The sequence below is a fragment of the Camellia sinensis genome, chromosome 15 (assembly GCF_055761805.1).
Source record: "Camellia sinensis isolate YWXY chromosome 15, ASM5576180v1, whole genome shotgun sequence".
NCBI lineage: Eukaryota > Viridiplantae > Streptophyta > Magnoliopsida > Ericales > Theaceae > Camellia > Camellia sinensis.
This window is the reverse complement of record NC_138975.1, coordinates 15031366-15058210: the sequence shown is the minus strand read 5'-3', so window position 1 is coordinate 15058210 and position 26845 is coordinate 15031366. Positions and strand designations below refer to the sequence as shown.

The following is a 26845-nucleotide window of genomic DNA, read 5'->3' as shown; positions in this document are numbered from 1 at the left end:
TCGCTTAATTTCTGTCAATTATTTAAATAATTAATTGACTTTGTTTGGTTTGGTTTCAATGTAAACATAAAAATAAACAAGAAAATTGAAAATATAAACTAATTCAATTAAAATAAATACCAAAAAAATTACTTTCGCTCTAAAAAAAAGAATACTATGAGAAATGATGATTTTTTAAAAAAAAAAATTCCCCAAAATAGTTTTGGTTATTTTTTTTTTCAGATTATTAGAAAATAAATTTTAAAACAAAACCAAATAGAGCAATTAGTTATAGGTATTTGTTTATATTTGTAGAGCAATCTTCATTAAGTCTATATATATCAAACAAACATCCCTAAGAGTTGACCCTTAACTCATATTGATGTGAGATTTCATCTCTTGCTCCTTCTCTTTTGGGAACTTTTTTTTTTTTTTGTAGCCAACTAGTCTTTGAAGTTTGAAGTTGAATAACCATCCTAATATGGTAAACTTTAAATCTTCAATCCTAAATAGGGCACAATATTCATCATCATCATCCCACAAAGTAGCCATAGTTAGTTTTTGTCTATTGTTCACATGCTTCAATCTCATTCTTGGCTATCTTCTTCTCCAACCTGACATTTCCCATGTTCAACTAACTTCACCAAACCAACCATATAGAACTTCTTATCACTTCCAACCACCCAAGAACTGGATGAATGGTATGTCTATATTGCCTCTTCTTCACTAACTTTTCTCGAAAAGAATTGAGATGCAGCGCGCTTGGCCTTGCAATTCTTAGATCACATGGACAAGCACGTTGCCAAACAAGGTAACAGACACTAATTTAAATCAAATGGCACGCCGCGTGAAATTTGGTGGGATATTGGACCCTATCAGATTTTGGGTGAATTCCATCATTTAGGTCATCAATTTTAACATTTTGCTTTTTGAAAAGTTTTTGCAACTTCTATTTCTCCTAGGATATAAGTTAAAATTCGATTCCGTAAATTCTATCATTATTGTGCCAGTATAAATTAATAATTTCTCTATTTTGTTTCAATGTTTTCATTTTTAGTAATTTTTGTTGTATTTCCTTAGTTCTATGTTGTTAGTTAAGGAACTCTCATTCCAGTTGTTTCTTTAGTAAGTTAGATTTGTTTTACATTATAAGTATTTTTTCCTAAGTCTTAGGGCGCTAATCAGCTTTTGAAAATTAATGCAATTTCAAGTTTATACTTTTCTTTTTAACCTTACATATTATTTGAAAATCAACTATTAATTAATCAACGAGCCTACACAAAGATTTTACTCCCGGCAATCAACCGACTCCAAAATCTTTTCTCTACTTCTTCCGTAATACATTTCTACTACATCAATTGATCAACTTTTATTTATTCTTCTTGTTATGATTACACACTTTCTTCATGATAATCTCTCTCACATTCTCTCTACCGTTTTAATCCTGTTTCTGTCAATTGGCATGTTCTGGATGTGGAATGGACAAATGGGGGTGTCTTTGGATTTGTAGATCCCAATGGTGAGTTCTTTTAATTTGTCTTTTTGTAGTTGTTTCCACGGTTATGTTGATAACTAATGAATTAAAAATAAAAGCCCTTTTCAAAACATAGTTTATTTCACTAGAATCATGTAAATGTATGCAAAAACATGTTGATACAACTAAATTTTGGACTCAAATCTAAGTTCAAGTATGTATAGTTATCTCATGCTTTTGAACAATGTAATAATGTAGTTGAACATTACAACTTACAAGAGCAAGATAATTTAAATTGGTTGGCATGCAAGTTTACTGTCTTGCATTTATGAAAACTTATTCAGTATTCCTACAGCGTCACTATCACATGGGTATTGAAAAATTATTTCAATAATTTTGAAGTATCATTATAACATGCGTACTTAGTGTTCCCGACCATGAGATTGCACCAAAAAGAATGAATGGGATCAATCTTATTTTCTACCCAACTGAGCCAACTACAAATTGATCAAGTCAGCTTTACCCATCATGTGACTATTACTCTTATTAGTCCTGAAACATTATGTCTGTGTTAATGAAGCATTAACTACGAACACATTTAAAAGTTTAAACGGTTAGAGAGAAGGATAACTTTATAATTCATATTCTCAGCATGCACTTTCATATTTGACTAAGAGTCTCTTCCATAAGCAAGTCAAATACGTGCAAATATTATTAAGGCAAATTATATTCGTAATTTTTGTAATTTGTCTCTTTCTATCCATTTGGTTCTTATAGTTTGAATTATTTTGCACTCAAATTTCTTACATTGTGTCAATTTAATCCAATTAATAACACCGTTTATAGAATTAGACTAAAATCAATAAACAAAAGAGTTCATTCACTCTCTTCAAAGTAATGGAGGGGTTGGGGTTCAATTTGAAATGATTTATTTCCTTTTGAATCGACAATTTTCCCTTTGAATTCTATCCAATTTCCTAATAAATGCTATCAATTAGCCTAATTAACACACTGTGAAGAATTAAGGGCAAGATTGATACAATTGGAACACCAAGAGCTAAATTGACACAAAAGAAAAATTAAAGAGACTATAGTTAAAATTTTCCCATATTTTAATTATTGGGTAAGCAATAATGCATGATCTATTGTTTACTCTGATACAATTTTGATTTATTAACTTGCTATAACTTCCCCCCCTCTCATAGGACCAATGATATATAAAGGGATTTACCATATATTCTATCAGTACAACCCAGATGGTGCAGATTGGGGTAACATAGTATGGGCTCATTCAACATCACTAGATCTTGTCAATTGGACACCCCACCCTCCAGCCATCTCCCCATCTCAGCATGGTGGTGACATCAATGGTTGTTGGTCGGGCTCCACCACCATTCTCCTCGATGGCAAACCAGTCATTTTATACACCGGAGTCGATTCACAAAACCGCCAAGTACAAGTTTTAGCCATGCCCAAAAACATTTCAGACCCATTGCTTATTGAATGGGTCAAGTCACCGCTTAATCCACTAATGGCACCAACTACTATGAACAAAATCAATGCAAGTTCATTTAGAGACCCGACAACCGCATGGTTAGGCCCCGACGGGAGATGGAGGGTGATCATTGGAAGCAAAATTAATCGCCGTGGACTAGCAATTCTATACACAAGTAAGGATTTTGTGCACTGGATTAAATCTCAACACCCTCTTCATTTTGCTGAGAACACTGGGATGTGGGAGTGTCCTGATTTTTTTCCGGTTTCGACTGATAGTCAAAGTGGTGTGGACACATCTATGGTTGGATTGGGAATTAAAGATGTGCTCAAGTTAAGCTTGGATGAAACCAAGCATGATTACTACACTATTGGAACTTATAACAGAGACAAGGATATCTATATCCCGGATAAAGGATCTGTGGATAATGATTCAGGGTTAAGATATGATTATGGGAAGTTTTATGCTTCAAAAACATTTTATGACAGTGTTAAGCAACTAAGGATCCTGTGGGGTTGGATTAATGAATCTTTGCCTCAACCTGAATATGTTAAACAAGGATGGTCTGGAGTTCAGGTAATTACATTAGTAGAACTCTCATACATCATTATGAATATTTCTCTAGACTTTTTCACCTCTTACTTGACATCTTGTATCCATTACTTTTTAAGTTATTTCAAATAAAAAGTAGTTTTTTTTTTTTTTTTGGTATATCTTTTGCAGGCAATTCCAAGGAGGATTTGGCTAGATAAATCTAGAAAGCAATTGGTGCAATGGCCAATTTCAGAGATTGAAATGCTACGCACAAACCAAGTATACTTGCCTAGCACACTCCTCATGAAAGGTGGATCAACGGTTGAAATTGAATCTATCACAGCAGCACAAGTGAGTTTTTTCTTTGAATGTATAGACAAATATTAATGCTGTGTTACTAATCGATAAAAGTTTTAAATAAGGTGTCATAGAATCAATGTTATCTCTCATTTAAGAGCAACTTTAAATTTTGGCAATAAGTTCTTCAAATTCATCATCAATGGTGTGTTATTTTCAATGACACGAAGTTTGACAAAATATTAGAACTTGACAAATTATTTTTTTCTCCCTCTCATGATGGGACTAATAAATGAAGTTTATATTTAAATTTTGTGAAGAAATTTTTTTTTTTTAAAAAAAATGCATCATTAAAGTAACATTGTCAAATTATGACATTTTGGTAATGTAACTTTCCAAAATTTGATTTGTCATTATCATTTGGACACCAACCCTGTCAAATGGTCCACATTGCCCCCTATTTGGTGCATTCTATTTAGTTCATGCAGTCAATGGTAGTTAATATTTTTTTACAATCGATAAGAGGGAAATAAGGGAATAAGAAGAGACATAGCATAGTGATAAATCTCAAACTCCAACATCACATAATCTAACTCCTTAGTATTGTTTTGTACTAAAGATTAATATATTGCATTATTTTTTCCTTTTTTTATTTTTTTTATCAGCAAAGAAAAAAAAATAATATTGATAATAAAAAGGAGAACAAGGGTAGTTCATTTACGCTACTCCTATAATTATAATTATATGCTAATATAATTCTAATTTTTTTTTTTAAAAAAAAATTTCTTGACTACACCTTTTTTACAGGCAGATGTGGAGATATCATTTGAAGTGCTAGAAATTGAAAAGGCAGAAATAATTGATCCAAGTTGGACCAACCCACAATTGTTGTGCAGCCAAATGGATGCATCAGTTGAAGGTGGGCTTGGACCATTCGGATTAAAGGTTTTGGCTTCAAAGGACTTTATAGAACATACATCTGTGTTTTTTAGAATTTTCAAAGCTCAAAACAATAAGCATGTGGTGCTTATGTGCAGTGATCAGAGCAGGTTTCTCTCTCTTCTCTCTATCAATCATTCTCTGTTCTTAAATTCTTTTGTTCTCTATCCAATTTTTGTTTTTTTTTTTGAATTATTAAATTATTTAAGAATCTTCAGACATAATTCAATAGTTGAGATTGTGTTAATTAGAATAAAAAGACAGTAATTTAGAGACAAATGATCCCTTATCCTTTCTGTCCCTCTTCTTATCTCTCTTGCTTATCCTAATTTTAAATATTTTAAGATTTGTTAAATAATTAATAGGTCTTCGCTAAATCAAAACACTGATAAGACAACTTACGGAGCATTCGTGGAAGTAGACCCTACTCATGAGCAATTGTCATTGAGGAGCTTGGTAAGATTTTTTTATTTTTATTTATATTTTTTAAATACGTTTTGATTTTTCTTTGGTAAATAGGAGATTGATGAGTCGATAAAATCATATTCTCAGTTCAAAGGTCAAAGCTGATGGGCTTAATTAGATAGCAAATGCCAAACTCTCTAGCTTGGAACATTTTATTTCATTTTTAATTTTCATTTTGGCAGTGGATTAATATAGTAAATCTAGTAGTTTGCCTCTAGGTAATGCATACCAAGTTGAACAAGAAAAAGATGGTAGTTCACACCAAATGATGAAGGCTTGTGTTAGGTTTAGATCTCAAATTTATTAAGAATTTTTTTAAAAGGGAATAATTAATAAATTTTAATTTCTTTTACTTTTTATTTTTTTTTCCCCATAAATCTCTTAAAAAATCTATAATCCAAACTCAATAACATTTATGTTAACTAACAAACAAAAATCTAAGTGATATAAGGATATACTTTTTTTTTTTTTTAGTTCAACCGAAATCAAATCTAATATTATATTATATCAGAGATTGATAAGTCCCACAATAATGGAGATCCACTAACCTAAATTAAATTCTTATTCAACTAACAAAAAGTCCACCGTTTAAAAAAAAAAATTTCTAGATCCCAGGTTAATATATCTTCTCTCTCACACACAACACACACATATATTAAAAAGGCCAGATTTTTATTTTTATTTTCATTTTTTTACGTGCACTACATGATAAAGTTGCTTTACAGTTTCCGAAACAGATTGTAACTAATATTTTAATTAGTCATAATTAATACGACAATAAGATGTGAAGTACATTATAAAAGCATATTTAATTATTATTTTTTTTATTTTTTTAATTTATATCATCTTTTTATTTTTTTATATATTTTTTTTATAAAATATTAAAAAATACAATTATTTAAATTATTATAAACAAACCCTATGTCATAATCAAGTGATTATATTATTCATGGTCAAGCTAGATGCTAACGGAAAACAAATTAAATAGTGACACGTCATTCAAATGTGGATCCCATTAAATTTGGAAGGAGACTTCTTTTTCGGAAATTAAAATATTACGTGACCATATTTCAAATTAATCACTAATTATTAAGAGCTCATTTGAGAAGTTTTAGCCTCGGCCTTTTTGGCTAAAATAGTTATAAAAAAACAAAATAGATTTTTTAGCTTAATAAGACATAACATCACATCCAACCCATAATCATTACATTTTTTTCTTTCACAAAAGTAATAAAAAAAAAACTCATCTCAAATAAAGTTTTTTGCCAAAAAGCTAAAAAGTCAAAAAACCAACCCACTTTTCAAATGAACCTTAAGCCCCATGTTATTCTCTCATCCCCAACATAAATCGTAGGATCATACTCCTCTCCATCAATCAAAACCTTATAGAACACCACATATCCATACTTCAGAAATACTAAATAATCACCCATTCTTTTCTCCCTTCCTTATTTCCTATTACCTTCCCTTACTCTCTCCTGAGCAACTACTGCTAGGAATGGCAACGGGGTGGGGTGGAACCGGAGATCACACTCCCCGTCCCCGATCCCCGACGGGAAACTTATCGCCGCCCCCACCCCCACCCTCTAACAGGGATCGGGTTTCCTCCGACCCCAAAATTCCCCAGCAAAAAAAAAAAAAAAATCAAATCTGAGCTCCAGATCTACAAGAATTCATCAACAATCACCAAATCATATCTGTTCATCATCATCATCAATAGCACAACCATATACGAGATTTAACATATACATTCAACAGATGTAAAAATACCAATCGACGTCGTTGAAAATGAAAAATAAAAATAAAAATAAAAAACTTGGATCTTGGTTCAACAGATCAAAACAGATCAAAAATAAAAAATCAAAAATCAAAAACAGATCTGATCAAAACTTCCAGATTTGAAGAACAAAATTGAAAACCAAAGAGAGAGAGAGAGAGAGGTCTCTTATTGTTCTGTGTCGTCGGCGACGGCGAGTAGATTGGATCTTGGCACCGGAGTGAACCCAATCGACGTCGTAGAAAATGAGAGGTCGCTTGTTCTGTGTCGTCAACGACGACGAGTAGTTTGTCGGAGTCGTTGAGATTAATGAATTCGAGAAGGGAGGGCTTGAGATGAGAGTGCCACCAGAAGAGAGAGGGAAAGAGAGATCAGCTTTGATAGAACCACGGAGAGAGAGAGAGAGATCAGCTTCAGTTTTGTGAGAGAAGAAAAAAAATGAGAGAAAAAGTGAGACTAATAACCCTAATACCCTATATATATATATACATGGGGAATTCGGGGATTAACGGGGCGGGGCGGGGCGGGGTCGGGGCGAGGCCGGGTCTCAAGAACCTATCCCGTCCCCAGCCCCGGCCCGAAAGTTGTCGGGGATTTGATTTTTAATACCATCCCCGGCCCTATAGGGAGTAATTTTCGGGAAAATCCCGCTTTAATCGGGGTCGGGGGATCGGGTCCCCGTCGGGCTGGGTTTAAATTGCCATCCCTAACTACTGCCCCCTTCCGGACCACAGGCGCCTCCTTTCCTGAACCTAGGGGTGTTGTTGTGACCAAGTCACAGTAGCAATTTGTTGGGAGTCCGTGGAGTTTTTTTCGAGTCTTTTTTGATGATTTAAACCGTTCATATTATAAGATTTGTTAAATAGATTATCTATATAAAAAATCAAATTGATTGGAAATCTAGAACTTCATAACAAGAGCACATTTATTTTTTAAAAAATAAACGGTTGACATTATCTTAATATTTTTTGTAAAACAATTTGAATCTGATCATGGGGTTACGGATTTCTGATTAACTTGATTTTTTGTATGGATGGAATACTCGACGAACCCTAAAATATGAATAATTCAGATCATCGAAAAAGACTCGGAAAAAATCCCCACAAACTCACAGCAGATCGTTACTATGACTTGGTCACAATAGCAGCCTAGGTCCCCTCCTGACCCCACCACAAATTTCTCCGCAGCATGAGTTTGTTTGGGGTGAACAACAATAGCACATTTTTTATTTGTTTTAGATTAATTATATCAATTTTTTATTTTTTTATATATTTTTTCATAAAAAATTAAAAAATATATTTATTTAGATCGTCTCAAATAATCTCTAGACTCCTGAATCATGAAATATTGGTTTCTCCTCCATGCCAATGGGAACAACCAACATGTTAAAAAAAAAAAAAAAATGCAAAGGTAGTTGGGAACACCTAAAAAAGCCTTCTTTATTTATTTATTTATTTTTATCTTCACTGATTTTTTTTTAAAATTATGTCAATTTTTTTTTTAATTTTTCCAGTCGGTTCCATTTCAAAGAAAATAAAATAAAATAATTATTAAAAATAAAATAGTTAATTATTTAAAAGTCATATTTACAAATGTTATGATAACTTAAGTTTTATCTAAAAATTTTTGAACTAATAATTCCTATTTAGTAAAACTGAAAATATTATCAATTTTTTTTTTCAGTTTTTAAAACTAAAAATATTATCAATTTTGCATAGTAGTGTTCCAGATAATCGTTTTACTAACTAATAAAAAAAACCGAGCACGAGATTAAACGCTTTTGCCCTTTTACTTACAGGCTCAGCCCTGAGATTTTTGGGGCCCAAAGCCAATAATTAACTAATAAATCTTTGAGATCCCTCACATTTTTTTTTGTCATTGAATGAATTTTTTTTTTAAAAGTAAATGACAAAAGATTTGTGCCAATTTTGAATGGGTCTTTCAATTTTTTAATGGGCCAATTTATTTTAAATTAACTTGGGCTTTCTTTAATTCTTTTTGGACTTAAAACATACCTAATATATTACACTAACTATGATAGGAAGGACCTTTTTTTTTGGGCCCTTTTTAATTTTGAATGGGCCTTTCAATTTTTTAATAGGTTAATTTATTTTAAGTTAATTTGAGATTTTTTAATTTTTTTTTAAAATTTAAAACATACATAATATATTACACTAAACTATAATAGGAGGGCGCCCAGGGCCAGCCTTGTTTATTTATTGGTTTGATTCAACTATCCAATAAAATCAAGAATATTATCAATTTTTTTCAATTTTAAAACTGAGAATATTTTTTTATTTTTTCATTTTTTTTTCTAGTTTTGCACCTCAATGTTCCATCATCATGCTCCTTTATAGATACAAATTTTTCAGTTTTGAACAAAAAAATAATTCAGTTCTTTCAATTTTCCTTTTTTTTTTTTGCACATAATTTTTTTTTTAATTTTTTCAATTTGAAAGTTGATATTTTAAAATTTTGAGAATCAAAATAAATGTCAAATTATCATATTCTTTTATAGATAATCATAAATAATGAACAATTATTATTTAAAGGGCAGTTGCGACTATTAAAAATTTAATAAGACTTGTAGGTCTAAAAAATCTTAATAGAGACTTAATGGATTATAAGTTCATAAATTAAAACTTGTGTAAACCTATGTATTCTTGATAATCAAATATCACAAATATCATAACTAAGAATGTATGTGGTATACACTCATAAAATTTCCATTTAGCTTTTTTTTTTTTTTTTTTTTTGTTTTTTTTTGTTTTTTGAGAGTTTTGTTTTGTTTGTTTTGCAGATAGATCACTCAATAGTGGAGAGCTTTGGTGGAGAAGGGAAGGCTTGCATCACTGCCAGGGTTTACCCAACATTGGCCATTGCTAATTGGGCCCACTTATATACTTTCAATAATGGAAGAGGGAGTGTAAGAATCTCAAAATTGAGTGCTTGGAGCATGAAAAAAGCTCACATCAATTGAAACAAATAAGAAATTAATTAATTCTAGATTTGGGAAAAAAATGCTTATGTTCTTTCGTCTTGTACACGTATTTCTTCAGATGCCTTTGTCGAAAGTTGTAACTAAATCCTCATTAGTTTAAAAGATTTTAGAAAATGTTAAAAACAACCTTTCAAAATGTTGTTAGTATTGAAAAATATGTAAAAGCAGCCCCGGTACAGAGCCCGAAAACCGGGGCTCGAATTTGGCTCGAATTTGAAAAGGAAGAAGGAGAAGAAGAGAAGGAGGAAGAAGAAGAAGAAGAGAAGAAGGAGAAGCAGAACTGGAGGGGGCCATAAAAATGGGGCTGGAGGCGAAGGCGGAGGCAGAGGCCAAGGCGGAGGTGGGGCTACGATGCGACGAGTGACAATCTGCGACGATTGGCCGACGAGCTGCGACGACGACGACGACGACGACGACTCTCTCTCGCCTCTCGCCTCTCGCCTCTGTTTCTCTCTCGCCTGTATTCAAACAAAGAAGAAGAAGAAGAAAAGAAAGAAAGAAAGAAAAGGAAGAAAAATGGGGGGAAAAAAAAAAGATTCGAAACGCAAAACGACGTCGTTTTGCGTTTCGAGCCAAATTCGAGTCATTGATTTCGGGCCCTCAAACATTTTTCATGTAAAAATATCTATAGATATTATAAATATTTTGATATTTGATATTTGTGATATTTGTGATTCTTAGTGCTATCAGTAGCAGGATTCAATTTTTTTATTGAAACTTTGCAAGAATCTTCACTCAATGATTGGATCTTACATCCCTACTAATACTATAGATAAAGCAAGGATCATCTCTCCTTAAAAAAAAATAATAATAATAAAAAAATAAAAAATAAAATTATCCCTATGTTGTAATGTATTTTTAGATGATTTGTAGCACATTCTTCAAATTTTGCACTTCTAATTTTACCCTTAGGTGTCGTTTGGCAAACTTGATTTTTTAACTTTTTTACCCTGAGACTTTTTTGTTTATTTGGTTTTCTTGTTTAAGCTTTTTTTGACTTTTTGGCATTGGAATGACAAAATTGCCCTCCACTTGAAATGATGCTTTTTTGACTTTTTGTTTGTATATGGGTCAATTTGGTAATTTTGCATCAAAAATTAAGTGTTTTGTCATTTTATAATTTTGTGACTTTTTTTTGTCCTTATGTACTTATTTAGTCCCAATTCAAAAACCAAACCAAACCAAGGCTTAATAATATGACTCACTTTTATGTAAAATAATCTTACACTTTAAAAATAAATAAATAATTATTATTATTTATCGCCTCATCAAAAATATAATTGTAAGTAATAGCTAATAATAGAGATGGGATATTTCTCTTTTCAGATAAAATTTCAAGATCCATATCTCAAGACATGATTGTACTATTGAAAGTGCCTAAGGAAAAATGGCATCAAAGATTGGTCAAGTTGTAGACGTGCGTGGTGCGTGACCACTCAATCACACACATAAATAATAGCACACAATAGGTATAAGGACACAAAACCAACCACTAAAAAAACAATTGATAATCCTTACACGTCTTAATTGATATATTAATTAATATATTAATATATATTTAATATTATTATTTTAAAATTATAACTTCACTCATTATATAAATTATAAATATTTAAAATTTTTAAAATTATATTCTATTATCTGTTAATATATTAATTAATAGATCAATTAATACATATAAGATTATTCAAAAAAATAAATAGAATAATTTGAGTGAAACATTCTATTTAATGGAAGGCGCACCATCTAATATGATAGTGATATTAATAAGTTAATTTATTTAATTTATTTGTTCAAAAAAATTAACTAATAGTGTTTGGTTGCCATTTTGAATATTACTTACTTAACTTATTTGGCTCTCAAAAAACGAAGTGATATTTTTTTCAAGTTAAAATTTTTGTTTTTATTTTTTAACTTTATTTAAAACTCCTAAATATCTTTTATCTAAATTATAATTTTTTAGGATATTTTACATATTTGTGCAATAAATAAATATATATATATATATATATATATATATATATAAAATTTAAATAATAAAAAAAAGGAAGAAGAAGCGAGAAGCTATATGACAACTTATTTAATCAAATAATTTAACTTTATTTACAAAATATCAAAAGTTGTACCAAACAAGAAGTTTGGGTAATGCTACCATATGTGAGTTATATTATTTATGAGTTTGATTATCATAAATGACATAATTCAATATTAAAGGAATCATAACTATAAAACAATTAAAAAAAATATTGAGTTATGACCAAACATCACATAAGATATAACTAAATAATTCTTGAATCATAACTAAAATAATGTCATAATCAATAACACAATATGTCATAATTTACAACATATTAAGTCATAGCTAAGGATACAAAAGTCGTAACCAAAAATACATATGGTACACACCTAATAAAATTTCCCGACAAATTTATATAAGGAGAAATATCACATCAGTGATATTTTTAAAATTTTATTACAAATCAATAGTGACTTTATAAATATTAATAATTAAAATCTTAAACTTTTTTATGCATTTATAAAAATAAAATAAAATAAAAAATTCAAAATACCACTGATCTATATATCTCCCTTTATATAATCATATAAGTTAACTTGTACATGACAAATGAGGCCTATGCCTAGTCAAAACTACTTTAATTGATTGATTCTTATTAATTTCTGTACCAGATTTATTGCAACAACTTTGTACAATTAGGGCCTCCATGATGTGTTGGCATGCAAATTACCAATTTCCTAAACTTGGGTGCACCTACTTTACACTGCCCATACACTCTCTACATCATTTTTGGCATTTCTTAAATGCATGGATGTAATAATGTGTGGCACAATTACTATTTGCAAATAATGAAAAAGTTTTGTATATAGTACAAAATGACTAAAATTATTGGGAAAAGTCTACGAATCCAATTTTTTTTACTAGAAATTTAATTAGAAAAATAATATGTTAGTTGGATCTAATTTTTGTATAGTGAGGTCCATACCTGAAATGAATTTTAATCATTAGCTGCTTTGATATTATTCACTTGCATTGCAAACCTTGTAACATATTTTTTAAAAATAATTTTATATCTATGTATATATAAATACAAACATAAATAATTTAACTATAATTTATCAAGTATAATTTTTTTTTAAAAAAATCTCTTATTTCGCATATGGCATAAGTTAACTGCTAGTGAACAAATGAAGTAAAGATAAATATTTAATTATTGTTGTAAAATAATATTTCTTTATTAACCTAGCCCAACATGCGCCATCCATATTAGGGATCGTTTGTTTTCATAATTAAATTGGATGAGATTGTTAGTAAGAAAATTGTTAGTGTGAGGATTATTAATGAGTGAACTAAGAAAAATTGTGTTGGTTAGACAACTACTAATTCTTATTTGTTTTGTTATTCAATGATGGAATTAACTTTATAAAATTTTATAAATACCCTTGGTGTTTTTATAATTTTTAATATTAAAAATTACAGTGGCGATACAGACCCCCTCCAAAACCGACCCCCACGACCCCCTCTAAGGTGGCACCTGTTGAAGTCATGTGAAGAAGAATTGCACAATGAAGAAGGTGTGATACACGCAACTGAAAGACAAAAAAAATATAGGCTGAAAACAAAGACAAAAAAAAAAAGCGGGAAGCTACACAACGTCGACCCTGATATTTCCTTCTTCCCCACCCCTGTTCGTCTTCCCTCTTCCCTCTTCCATCGTACGTCCACCATAGCTCTCCTCCGTCGACGGCCATAGCTCTCCAGCCATAACTTTCTGTATCTCGCTCTATGGATCTTTGATCGCATTCCGATAGCATTTTGTCAGGTAATGTTACTCGAAAACCCATCATTCTCCCTCTCTCTCTCTCTCTCTCTCTCTCTCTCTCTATCTATCTACATACATTGATCAATCCTCTGTGAAATGTCTGTATATAATCTTATAAAAAATGATGGTTTATTTCAACAATAACACATTGGGGATCGAAATCACCTGTATGTGAAAAGGAGAAGTTGAAATACTCATTAAGAAATACAGACATTTCAACTAAACAGAAGAGTGGAAAAGAGGAGTTGTGATGTTAATGTGCAATTTGTAATGCATTTGGCTCGTATTTGGGGCTCTAATATAATATTAAATGTGTTTAGAATTGCTTTGTTTTTGGCTAATTATTTATTTGTAGGTTATTGGCAAATAAATGCCTGTACATTATAAGCATGACTTTGCTTCTGTGAATATTCAGTTTCTTTTGGTGTTAATGGTTTCACCTTCTAATCCCAGTGCTTGAAAATCATAATTTTCACTTGGTTAATTTAGCCATATTAGTCAAATGGCTCAAGAACAGTAAATGAGCTATAGTAGACGAAATCTTCTTTTACCATTAGCTTTTTGAATAATCTTCTATATGGTTAATTTAGCCATATAATCTTATAAATAATGATGGTTCATTTCAACAATAACATACAGATGTTGAAATGTTTGTATTTCTTATTAGTTTCATTGAAATTCATTGGGGATCGAAACAAAGGCCACTATTAGTTTCATGGTTTAAATTCATTGTGGCGAGACTGAAATTATTATCAGCTAAAATAATCTTATAGCTCATAAAGTTATTATCAGCTAAAATAATCTTATAGCTCATAAAGTTATTATCAGCTAAAATAATCTTATAGCTCATAGCTCATAGACTGAAATTATTATCAACTAAAATTATTAGTTTCATAACAGTTTCAAAGTTTCCAATCATCTTATAAAATAATTATTCTAAAATCATTCTATTTGAATTTCATTTTTGATTCTCATAAAATGGAGATTGATTCAAATGATGTTGACAATCCTTCAGTAAATGAGGTTGAACAACTTGAAGAACCTAAGAAAGGTATGTGTTTTAGCTCAAGGGAAGAAGTGTACACATTTTATGTCGCATATGCTAAGCATGTTGGCTTTTCTATAGCTCATAGAGCGCAACATTTTGGAGATGATGGCCAATTAAAAAACTTTGCAATTGAATGTTCTCGAGCGGGGGAAAGAAAAAAGAAATCAGAAGTGAACCCTTTGAAGCCATCTTTGTCCATAAAAATTGGTTGCAAAGCAAAGGTATGAGGTACTCTACAAAAGAATGGGACACATATGTTAACCACAGTTAACCTTGAGCATAATCATGATTTGATTCCCACTGACTCTCGTCATTTTGTAATGAATAAGAAAATTCGTACTCCTGTGAAGAGAAGATTAGAAATCAATGATCAAGCAGGGATTGGGGTGTCTAGGAACTATCATTCAATGGTTGTTGAAGCAGGGGGATACGAGTTATTGACATTTGATGAGCGCGATGCAAGGAATTACATTAATAGAGCTAGAAGATTAAGGGTTGGTGAAGGTGATGTCGAATCACTTCAAAGTTATTTTATGAGGATGCAAGCACATAGTGAGAAATTCTTTTATGTGATTGATGTTGATGAGGAGTTTCGCATTAGAAACTTGTTTTGAGCTTATGCAAGGAGTCAGGCTATGTATGAATCATTTGGAGATGTTGTTTCATTTGAGACAACTTATCTGACGAACAAATATGACATGCCATTTGCTCCATTTGTAGGAGTCAATCACCATGGACAATCTATTTTGCTTGGTTGTGAATTGTTATCCAGTGAAGACACCGACACATTTGTTTGGCTATTCGAGTCGTGGTTAAGTTGCATGCCAAATAATCCTCCAAAAGCTATCATAACTGATCAGTGCAGAGCTATGCAAAATGGTATAGAAATTGTCTTTCCACTGGCCCGGTATCGATGGTGCTTATGGCATGTAATGAAGAAAATACTGGAGAAGTTCAAAGGATATGCTCAGTATGAACCCATAAAGTTGGCTATACAAAATGCAGTTTATGATTGTTTGACAAGAGATAAATTTAAGGAAAAATGGGAAGAGATGCTTACTAAATTCAATCTTTATGATAATGAGTGGTTGGGGGTACTATATCTTGAGCGGCATTGATGGGTTCCTGTATATGTTAAAGACATTTTTTGGGCTGGGATGTCAACAACACAACGAAGTGGAAGCATGAATGTATCTTTTGATGGATATGTCAACCCGAAGACTACATTAAAACAATTTGTTGAACAATATGACAATGCGTTGAGAAGTAAGGTAGAGAAAGAGAAGAAAGAGAAGAAATCAGACTTCAAGTCTCGACACAAATTGTTTGATTGTCTAACTACATATGGCTTTGAGAAGCAATTTTAGCAAGCCTACACCAATGCAAAATTCAAAGAAGTTCAAGGAGAGTTGAAAAGATTAGTGTACTGTCAGGCCTTGATTGTCAAAGAGGATGGAGCAATTTGTACATATAATGTCCAAGCAACGATGGTAGTTTGTGACAAAATGAAGCATGTGGACTTTGTTGTGTATTTTAATTCAATTGAATATGAAGTTCAATGTATGTGTCGATTGTTTCAGTTTAGAGGCATTATGTGTGCTCACTCACTCGCGGTGCTTGTGAGAAGGTGCATAAATGAGGTGCCAAATAAGTACATTTTGCCGCGTTGGAGGAAAGATTTGGTTCGAGAGTACACATGCATCAAAACCACATACACTGGCTTTGGGGATGATTTCAATACAAGTTACTACGAGAGAATGAACAAGAAATTGATCGCCATTGTACAACTTGCTGGTAATTCGGAGCGGAAAATTAAAATAATAGACCTTGGGTTGGATGAAATAAAGGATAGAGTCATGCACGATGAATCGGGTAATGGGAGTAATTTACTGCTTTCTACTAATAGGATACCATCTTCTAGAAAAAGTTCGATTGCCCCCGGTTGTACATCGGGTGCTAGTACGAGGAAGGTGGTTAGTCCTTTGGTTGTTCGGCGAAGAGGTCGTCCAGTTACAAAACGAAAGGTTGCCAAAGTAGATCAAATAGTGAATCGGTTCAAGGCAACGGCAAAAAAATAAACAAAAGCAACGGTAAATTGTATATTGAATTGAACTTGTATATTGAATTGAACTTGTTTTTAATTTTTTTAACAAACTCTTTTCAAGTACATTTTTACAAACTCTTGAACCAATATAGGCTGCTAAGGTGCTTCAATTTAAAGCTCAAGCTCAAGCTCAAGTTCAAGTTCAAGCTCAAGCTCAAGCTTATACATCATATTATCCTTATATGGTTGGCATGCAAAATAGTGTGTATGCACCGGTATGTGTTCATAAGATGACTTTACATCAATTTTTTGTTTTCATTTACAAATATTTTGTAACATGTACTTTTTTACTTCAATTATGACAGGTCGTAAATGCTATTGGAGGCACATCTCTTATCCCATCGGACTTTGTAAGCGGCACACCGAGAAGTTTGATAAGTGCTCCAACTCAAATGTTTGGGCCTGGATCTCTAACCCCATCGGGTTCTAATGCATGCACAGCGGGAATGAATGATGGACATTGTAGAAATGTTTGACTAGTTTATTGAACATTGACATTTTGTTTTTGAGATTGAAACTTATTATGTTAAGTCCCATGTTAGATGTGTAACACATGTTGTGTATGAATTTGCAAGATTGGTTATTATTAAGTCCCACTTTATTGGTTATGCAAGATTGGTCTTTGAGTTCAAAGTTTATTTTGACAATCTGTCTTTTAGCATTTTGAGTTCACAGTTGATGGTTTAAAAAAATCTGTAAAAAAATCTGTTTCAATTTGCTATTTTGATAGTGTTTGAGTATGATTTTTTGAGAGTTCATGCAAAATCTCTCTTGACAGTTCATGGTTTAAGAAACCTGTAAAAAAATCTGTTTTTTAGTTTGCTATTTTGACAGTATTTTAAAAAAATCTGATTTTTTTAGTTTATGGTTCACACTGCCAAACTGTCTTTAAAAATCTGTCTTTGAAAAATTGAAAATCTGTTTTTTAGTTTTCTATTTTGACAATATTTGAGCCAAAATCTGATTTTTTCAGTTCAAGGTTCACATCCTCCAAAAGCCAGTTATGATTTCAGTTTTCAAGTTCATGGTTTGACATAGATCTGTATAACTGATTTCAGTTGTGAAAAAATAGTAAACCATCTGACATAGTTTGAAATTATGGTTTCAGATGGTTTACTATTTTTTCAAACCATGATTTCAGTTTCAAACCATCTGCAAGTAAACCATCTGACATAGTAAACCACACATAGTAGATCATGGTTTGACATTTTGATTTCAGTTATGATTTCAAAATAACTGAGCCAAAATCTGTATGCCAGTTTTCTATTTTGTAGGAGCCAAAAATTAGTTCATGTTTGGCTATTTAAGTCCTTACATTGGGAAGGGATTCACATCCTTACATGCTCAAATATGTAAAAAAACCTGTTTGTAAAAAAATCTGTCATAATTCATGCTCAAACTGTCATGGTTCATGCTCAAATCTGCAAAAAATTTGTCTATAAAAAATTTGTAAAAAACTGGTTCATGCTCAAACTGTGATGGTTCATGCTCAAATCTGTAAAAAATCTGTCTGTAAGAAAATCTGACATGGTTCATGCACAAACTGTGTCAAACCAGTTCATGGTTCAGTTCATGGTTCATGCTCAATAATTCAACAATAACAATTCAACAATAACACAGTTCATGTTGGTTCATTTTCAACAATAACTCATCAAGGCTTCAACAATTCAACAATAACACATCATTCCATGTTGGTTCATTTCCATTCCATGCACCAAAATCATCTGTATGTGAAAATCATCAAGGCTTCAACAATTCAACAATAACACATCTTTATTCTACAACAATTCCACAATAACACATCTTCATTCCACATCTTCATTCAACAATAACAATTCAACAATTCAACAATTCATTTCCATTCCACTAAAAAATAACAAACTGTTTCTTACTAATACATATTCCATTCCACAACAAAATATAGTTCAATCTACTTCTACTTCTACTTCTACTTCTAACTAACATTACATCTTCAAAAGTAATAAGACACCAATTACAATCAACACAAGCATCAGAAATTCTATTTTTTGCGTCTTTGCACTCTGAATTCAAAGTTGTTCCGTCATAGATCTTTGTTGTTCGGTCATAGCTCGAAGTTGTTCCGTCATAGATCTTAGCAGTTCTCTTTCTACTTGTCTTGGAATTTCATGATCTCCACATTGTGAATTCATAGGCACACATCATCCAGTGAAAGTACCACAACCATTATAAGAGTAGAATAACTTGTTTTTGTTTCGATCGGTCTCAGAAATTCGAATCGTGGCCTTTTTATTACATGTAGGACAATTTTTGTTCAAGTACGTCAACCGATCTGAGCTACTACCGTTGATAATTGAACTTGACATCTGCAATAACAAGTTGTCCTCATTAAACTAGTGAATAAAGATTTTTTCAGCTCATGATATATAGGGAGTAAAGACTGCATTTAAGAGGGACATTCACCACTTTTTCAATCTTCCTTCCTATGTCAAAAGGCCATGCTCAATTCCCATACTCAATTCCATGTTTAGTCTCATAATTATTCTACATTCAAGTTGACAATAAGTTCAGTGAATATGCACTAATCAGTTATGTATAAGTTCAGTGAATATGCACTAATCAGTCTAATCAGTTTCAATCTTCCTATGGCTATGCTATTGAGTTTAATCAGTTTAATCAGTTTATCAGAATATGCACTAATCAGTCTAATCAGTTTATCATGTATAGCCAAACTATTGAGAAATCAGATTCTACATAATTGAGTTTTCAATCTTCCTATGGCTATGCCTATAGCTTTGCATCTCAGTAGTTATGTATCTCAATGATACACAATTGAGATTTAAAATTGAGCTACAAATTGTGATTTATCATGTATAGCGAAACTATTGACAAATCAGCAAATAGATATATATATATATACACCAGATTACCTCGTTGTCAATGGGATGGAAATAGAGGGAGTCAGGACTCGGGAGGACAGAGTAGGGCGTCAGAAGGACCTGTCGTCGGCGTGAATGGGAGGAGTCCGTCCATCGAATGAGATGGAAAGAGAGGGAGAGAAGGAGTCGAGAGTCGAGAGTCGGGCGTCGGGCGTCGGAGTTAAGGACATCGGAGTGAAAGGAAGGAGCTGAGAGAGTTGGCCATCGGAGTTGGGAGTTGAGGAGCTATTCGTCGAGTGAAAGAGAACTGTCCGTCGAGTTGAGGAGTCGTCTGCCTCTCGTCTCTCATTGTCATAGAGCTATATTTTCCATTTTGAATTCTGAAAGAGGAGGTGCGTGGCCCCTATATATCACGTGACCTATCACGTGCCTGTCCAACTCAGAGGGGGTCGTGGGGGTTTGTTTTTGAGAGGGTTAGAAACATTTTTGGTAGCCAGTGCCAATACAGACCCCCTTCAAAATCGACCCCCACAACCCCCTCTGAGGTGGCACCTGTTGAAGTCATGTGAAGAAGAATTGCACAATGAAGAAGGTGTGATACACGCAACTGAAAGACAAAAAAAATATAGGCTGAAAACAAAGACAAAAAAAAAAGCGGGAAGTTACACAACGTCGACCCTGATATTTCCTTCTTCCCCACCCCTGTCCGTCTTCCCTCTTCCCTCTTCCATCGTGCGTCCGCCATAGCTCTCCTCCGTCGACGGCCATAGCTCTTCGGCCATAACTCTCTGTATCTCGCTCTACGGATCTTCAATCGCATTCCGATAGCATTTTGTCAGGTAATGTTACTCGAAAACCCCTCATTCTCCCTCTCTCTCTCTATCTACATACATTGATCAATCTCTGTGAAATGTCTGTATATAATCTTATAAATAATGATGGTTTATTTCAACAATAATAATAATCTGAGATGCAATTCAATTTTACATAATCTGAGATGCAATTTTACATGTATAATTTGATAGGCATAGCCATGATAAAATCTGATTTTTGTCAATAGTTTGGCTATACATGATAAATCACAATTATGTAGCTCAATTTAAATCTCAATTATGTATCATTGAGATACATAACTGCTGAGATGCAAAGCCATAGGCATAGCCATAGGAAGATTGAAAACTCAATTATATAGAATCTGATTTCTCAATAGTTTGGCTATACATGATAAACTGATTAGACTGATTAGTGCATATTCTGATAAACTAATTAAACTGATTAAACTCAATAGCATAGCCATAGGAAGATTGAAACTGATTAGACTGATTAGTGTATATTCACTGAACTTATACATAACTGATTAGTGCATATTCACTGAACTTATTGTCAACTTGAATGTAGAATAATTATGAGACTAAACATAGAATTGAGTATGGGAATTGAGCATGGCCTTTTGACATAGGAAGGAAGATTGAAAAAGTGGTGAATGTCCCTCTTAAATGCAGTCTTTACTCACTATACATCATGAGCTGAAATAATCTTTATTCACTAGTTTAATGAGGATAACTTGTTATTGCAGATGTCAAGTTCAACTGTCAACGGTAGTAGCTCAGATCAGTTGACGTACTTGAACAAAAATTGTCCTACATGTAATAAAAAGGCCACGATTCGAATTTCTGAGACCGATCGAAACAAAAAAAAGTTATTCTACTCTTGTAATGGTTGTGGTACTTTCACTGGATGGTGTGTGCCTATGAATTCACAATGTGGGGATCATGAAATTCCAAGACAAGTAGAAGAGAACTGCTAAGATCTATGATGGAACAACTTCAAGCTATGACCGAACAATAAAGATCTATGACGGAACAACATCGAATTCAGAGTGCAAAGATGCAAAAAATAGAATTTCTGATGTTTGTGTTGCTTGTAATTGGTGTCTTATCACTCATGAAGATGTAATGTTAGTTAGAAGTAAAAGTAGAAGTAGAAGTAGAAGTAGATTGAACTATGTTTTGTTGTGGAATGGAATATGTATTAGTAAGAAACAGTTTGTTATTTTTGAGTGGAATGGAAATGAATTGTTGAATTGTTGAATTGTTGAATGAAGATGTGGAATGAAGATGTGTTATTATGGAATTGTTGTAGAATGAAGATGTGTTATTGTTGAATTGTTGTAGCCTTGATGATTTTCACATACAGATGATTTTGGTGCATGGAATGGAAATGAACCAACATGGAATGATGTGTTAGTGTTGAATTGTTGAAGCTTTGATGAGTTATTGTTGAAAATGAACCAACATGAACCGTGTTATTGTTGAATTGTTATTGTTGAATTATTGAGCATGAACCATGAACTGAACCATGAACCAGTTTGACATAGTTTGTGCATGAACCATGTCAGATTCTTTTACAGACAGATTTTTTACAGACTTGAGCATGAACCATGACAGATTTTTTTATAGACAGGTTTTTTTACAAATTTTTTTACAGATTTGAGCATGTAAGGATGTGAATCCCTTCCCAATGTAAGGACTTGAATAGCCAAACATGAACTGATTTTTGGCTCCTACAAAATAGAAAACTGGAATAGTGATTTTGGCTCAGTTATTCTGAAATCATAACTGAAATCAAAATGTCAAACCATGATCTACTATGTGTGGTTTACTATGTCAGATAGTTTACTTGTAGATGGTTTGAAACTGAAATCATGGTTTGAAAAAATATGGTTTGAAAAACTAGTAAACCATCTGAAACCATAATTTCAAACTATGTCAGATGGTTTACTATTTTTTCATAACTGAAATCATAACTGAAATCAGTTATACAGATCTATGTCAAACCATGAACTTGAAAACTGAAATCATAATTGGCTTTTAGAGGATGTGAACCATGAACTGAAAAAATCAGATTTTGGCTCAAATACTGTCAAAATAGAAAACTAAAAAACAGATTTTCAGAATTTCAAAGACAGATTTTTAAAGACAGTTTGGTAGTTTGAACCATGAACTGAAAAAATCAGATTTTTTTTTAAATACTGTCAAAATAGCAAACTAAAAAATAGATTTTTTCACAGATTTCTTAAACCATGAACTGTCAAGAGAGATTTTGTATGAACTCTAAAAAAATCATGCTCAAACACTATCAAAATGCTCAAACACCGTCAAAATAGCAAACTGAAACAGATTTTTTTAAACCATCAACTGTGAACTCAAAATGTTGAAAGACAGATTGTCCAAATAAGCCATGAACTCAAAGACCAATCTTGCATAACCAATAAAGTGGGACTTAATAATAACCAATCTTGCAAATTCATACACAACATGTGTTACACATCTAACATGGGACTTAACATAATAAGTTTCAATCTCTAAAACAAAATGTCAATGTTCAATAAACTAGTCAAACATTTGTACAATGTCCATCATTCATTCCCGCTATGCAATGTCCATCATTCATTCCCGCTGTGCATGCATTAGAACCCGATGGGGTTAGAGATCCAGACCCAAACATTTGAGTTGGAGCACTCATCAAACTTCTCGGTGTGCTGCTTACAAAGTCCGATGGGATAAGAGATGTGCCTCCAATAGCATTTACGACCTGTCATAATTGAAGTAAAAAAGTACATGTTACAAAATATTTGTAAATGAAAACAAAAAATTGATGTAAAGTCGTCTTATGAACACATACCGGTGCATACACACTATTTTGCATGCCAACTATATAAGGATAATATGATGTATAAGCTTGAGCTTGAGCTTAAGCTTGAGCTTGAACTTGAGCTTCAAATTAAAGCACCTTAGCAGCCTATATTGGTTCAAGAGTTTGTAAAAATGTCCTTGAAAAGAGTTTGTTAAAAAAATTAAAAACAAGTTCAATTCAATATACAAGTTCAATTCAATATACAATTTACCTTTGCTTTTGTTTGTTTTTCTGCCGTTGCCTTGAACCGATTCACTATTTGATCTACTTTGGCAACCTTTCGTTTCGTAACTGGACGGCCTCTTCGCCAAACAACCAAAGGACTAACCACCTTCCTCGTACTAGCACCCGATGTACAATCGGTGGCAATCGGACTTTTTCTAAAAGATGATATCCTATTAGCAGAGGTGGTAAATTACTCCCATCACCCGATTCATCGTGCATGACTCTATCCTTCATTTCATCCAACCCAAGGTCTATAATTTTAATTTTCCCTTCCGAATTACCAGCAAGTTGTACAATGGCAATCAATTTCTTGTTCATCCTCTCATAGCAACTTGTGTTGAAATCATCCCCAAAGCCAGTGTACGTGGTTTTGATGCATGTGTACTCTCGAACCAAATCTTTCCTCTAACGTGGCAAAATGTACTTACTTGCACCTCATTTATGCACCTTGTCACAAGCACCGCGAGTGAGTGAGCACACATAATGCCTCTAAACTGAAACAACCGACACATACATTGAACTTCACATTCAATTGAATTAAAATACACAACAAAGTCCACATGCTTCATCTTGTCACAAACTACCATCGTTTATTGGACATTATCTGTATAAATTGCTTCATCCTCTTTGACAATCAAGGAACAACACACTAATCTCTTCAACTCTCCTTGAACTTCTTTGAATTTCGTATTGGTGTAGGCTTGCTGAAATTGCTTCTCAAAGTCATATATAGTTAGACAATCAAACAATTTGTGTCGAGACTTGAAGTCTGATTTCTTCTCTTTCTCTACCTTACTTCTCATTGAATTGTCATATTACTCAACAAATTGTTTTAATGTAGTCTTCGGGTTGACATATCCATCAAAAAATGCATTCATGCTTTCACTTCGTTGTGTTGTTGACATGCCAGCCCAAAAAATGTCTTTAACATATACAGGAATCCATCGATGCCGCTCATGATATAGTACCCCCAACCACTCATTATCATAAAGATTGAATTTAGTAAGCATCTCTTCCTATTTTTCCTCAAATTCATCTCTTGTCAAACAATCATAAACTGCATTTTGCATAGCCAACTTTATGGGTTCATACTGAGCATATCCTTTCAAGTTCTCCGGTATTTTCTTCATTACATGCCATAAGCACCATCGATGCCGGGCCTGTGGAAAGACAATTTCTATACCATTTTGCATAGCTCTGCACTGATCAGTTATGATAGCTTTTGGAGGATTATTTGACTGCAACTTAATCATGACTTGAATAGCCAAACAAATGTGTCGATGTCTTCACTAGATAACAATCCACAACCAAGCAAAATAGACTGTCCATGGTGATTGACTCCTACAAATGGAGCAAATGGCATGTCATATTTGTTCGTTAGATAAGTAATGTCAAATGAAACAACATATCCAAATGATTCATACATAGCCCGACTCCTTGCATCAGCCCAAAACAAGTTTCTAATGCGAAACTCCTCATCAACATCAATCACATAAAAGAATTTCTCACTATGTGCTTGCATCCTCATAAAATAACTTTGAAGTGTTTTGGCATCACCTTCACCAAGTCTTAATCTTCTAGCTCTATTAATGTAATTCATTGCATCTCGCTCATCAAATGTCAATGACTCGTATCCCCCTGCTTTAACAACCATTGAATGATAGTTCCTAGACACCCCAATCCCTGTTTGATCATTGATTTCTAATCTTTTTGTCACAGGAGTACGAATTTTCTTATTCATTGCAAAATGACGAGAGTTAGTGGGAATCAAATCATGATTATGCTCAAGGTTAACTGTGGTTAACATATATGTCCCATTCTTTTGTAGAGTACCTCATACCCTTACTTTGCAACCAATTTTTGTGGACAAAGATGGCTTAAAAGGGTTCACTTCTGATTTCTTTTTTCTCTCCCCCGCTCGAGAACATTCAATTACAAAGTTTTTTAATTGGCCATCATCTCTAAAATGTTATGCTCTATGAGCTATAGAAAAGCCAACATGCTTAGCATATCTTAGCATATGCGACATAAAATGTGTACACTTCTTCCCTTGAGCTAAAACACATACCCTTCTTAGGTTCTTTAACTTGTTCAACCTTATTTACTGAAGGATTGTCACCATCATTTGAATCAACCTCCATTCTATGAGAATCAAAAATGAAATTCAAATAGAATGATTTTAGAATAATTATTTTATAAGATGATTGGAAACTTTGAAACTGTTATGAAACTAATAATTTTAGCTGATAATAATTTCAGTCTATGAGCTATGAGCTATAAGATTATTTTAGCTGATAATAACTCTATGAGCTATAAGATTATTTTAGCTAATAATAATTTCAATCTCACCACAATGAATTTAAACCATGAAACTAATAGTGGCCTTTGTTTCGATCCCCAATGAATTTCAATGAAACTAATAAGAAATACAGACATTTCAACATTTGTATGTTATTGTTGAAATGAACCATCATTATTTATAAGATTATATGGCTAAATTAACCATATAGAAGATTATTCAAAAAGCTAATGATAAAAGAAGATTTCGTCTACTATAGCTCATTTACTGTTCTTGAGCCATTTGACTAATAGGGCTAAATTAACCAAGTGAAAATTATGATTTTCAAGCACTGGGATTAGAAAGTGAAACCATAAACACCAAAAGAAACTAAATATTCACAGAAGCAAAGTCATACTTATAGGCCCCGTTTGTTTTGGGCTATAGGGAGGGTATTGGGACTAGTAATACCAAGGTATTACTAAAGTCCCTGTTTGTTTGCAGAGAAAGGGTTGGGACTATTAGTCCCTTGGTATTGCTAATACCCTTGGAAGGGGGATTGGTAAGGAGGAGGTAGAGATGGTATTAGAAAATAGTGAGGGGATTAGAAATTTTTTTATTTTTTATATATTGGGAATTTTTTTTAAAATATAATGTTTAATTTTTTATATTTTTTTATTTGTTTTATTATTTTATATAAAAATAATTTAACAATTCCTCATTATTAATCCCCTCACTATCAATCCCCTCACTATTAATCCCCTCACTATTAATCCCCTCACTATCAATCCCCTCACTAACAATCCCCTCACTATCAATCCCCTCCATTCTATCTC

The 26845-nt window shown here is 32.7% G+C and overlaps 2 protein-coding genes and 1 pseudogene across 2 annotated transcripts; 2 read left to right on the top strand and 1 right to left on the bottom strand.

The window, feature by feature from the left end:
* Positions 1 to 479: 479 nt before the first annotated feature.
* LOC114261427 (beta-fructofuranosidase, insoluble isoenzyme CWINV1) lies at positions 480 to 10013 on the top strand. The gene is made up of 7 exons (XM_028201701.2): positions 480 to 680; positions 1490 to 1498; positions 2659 to 3524; positions 3672 to 3833; positions 4587 to 4828; positions 5084 to 5174; positions 9761 to 10013. Exons 1-7 carry the CDS (start codon positions 674 to 676, stop codon positions 9938 to 9940), a joined length of 1557 nt encoding a protein of 518 aa, XP_028057502.2. The 5' UTR covers positions 480 to 673; the 3' UTR covers positions 9941 to 10013.
* Positions 10014 to 14778: 4765 nt separating this feature from the next.
* LOC114261442 (protein FAR-RED IMPAIRED RESPONSE 1-like) lies at positions 14779 to 15462 on the top strand. Its single transcript, XM_082908038.1, has 2 exons — positions 14779 to 14851; positions 15116 to 15462. Exons 1-2 carry the CDS (start codon positions 14779 to 14781, stop codon positions 15460 to 15462), a joined length of 420 nt encoding a protein of 139 aa, XP_082764164.1.
* A 9518-nt stretch (positions 15463 to 24980) lies between these two features.
* Positions 24981 to 25472, bottom strand: LOC145812812 (protein FAR-RED IMPAIRED RESPONSE 1 pseudogene; annotated as a pseudogene).
* Positions 25473 to 26845: the final 1373 nt, after the last annotated feature.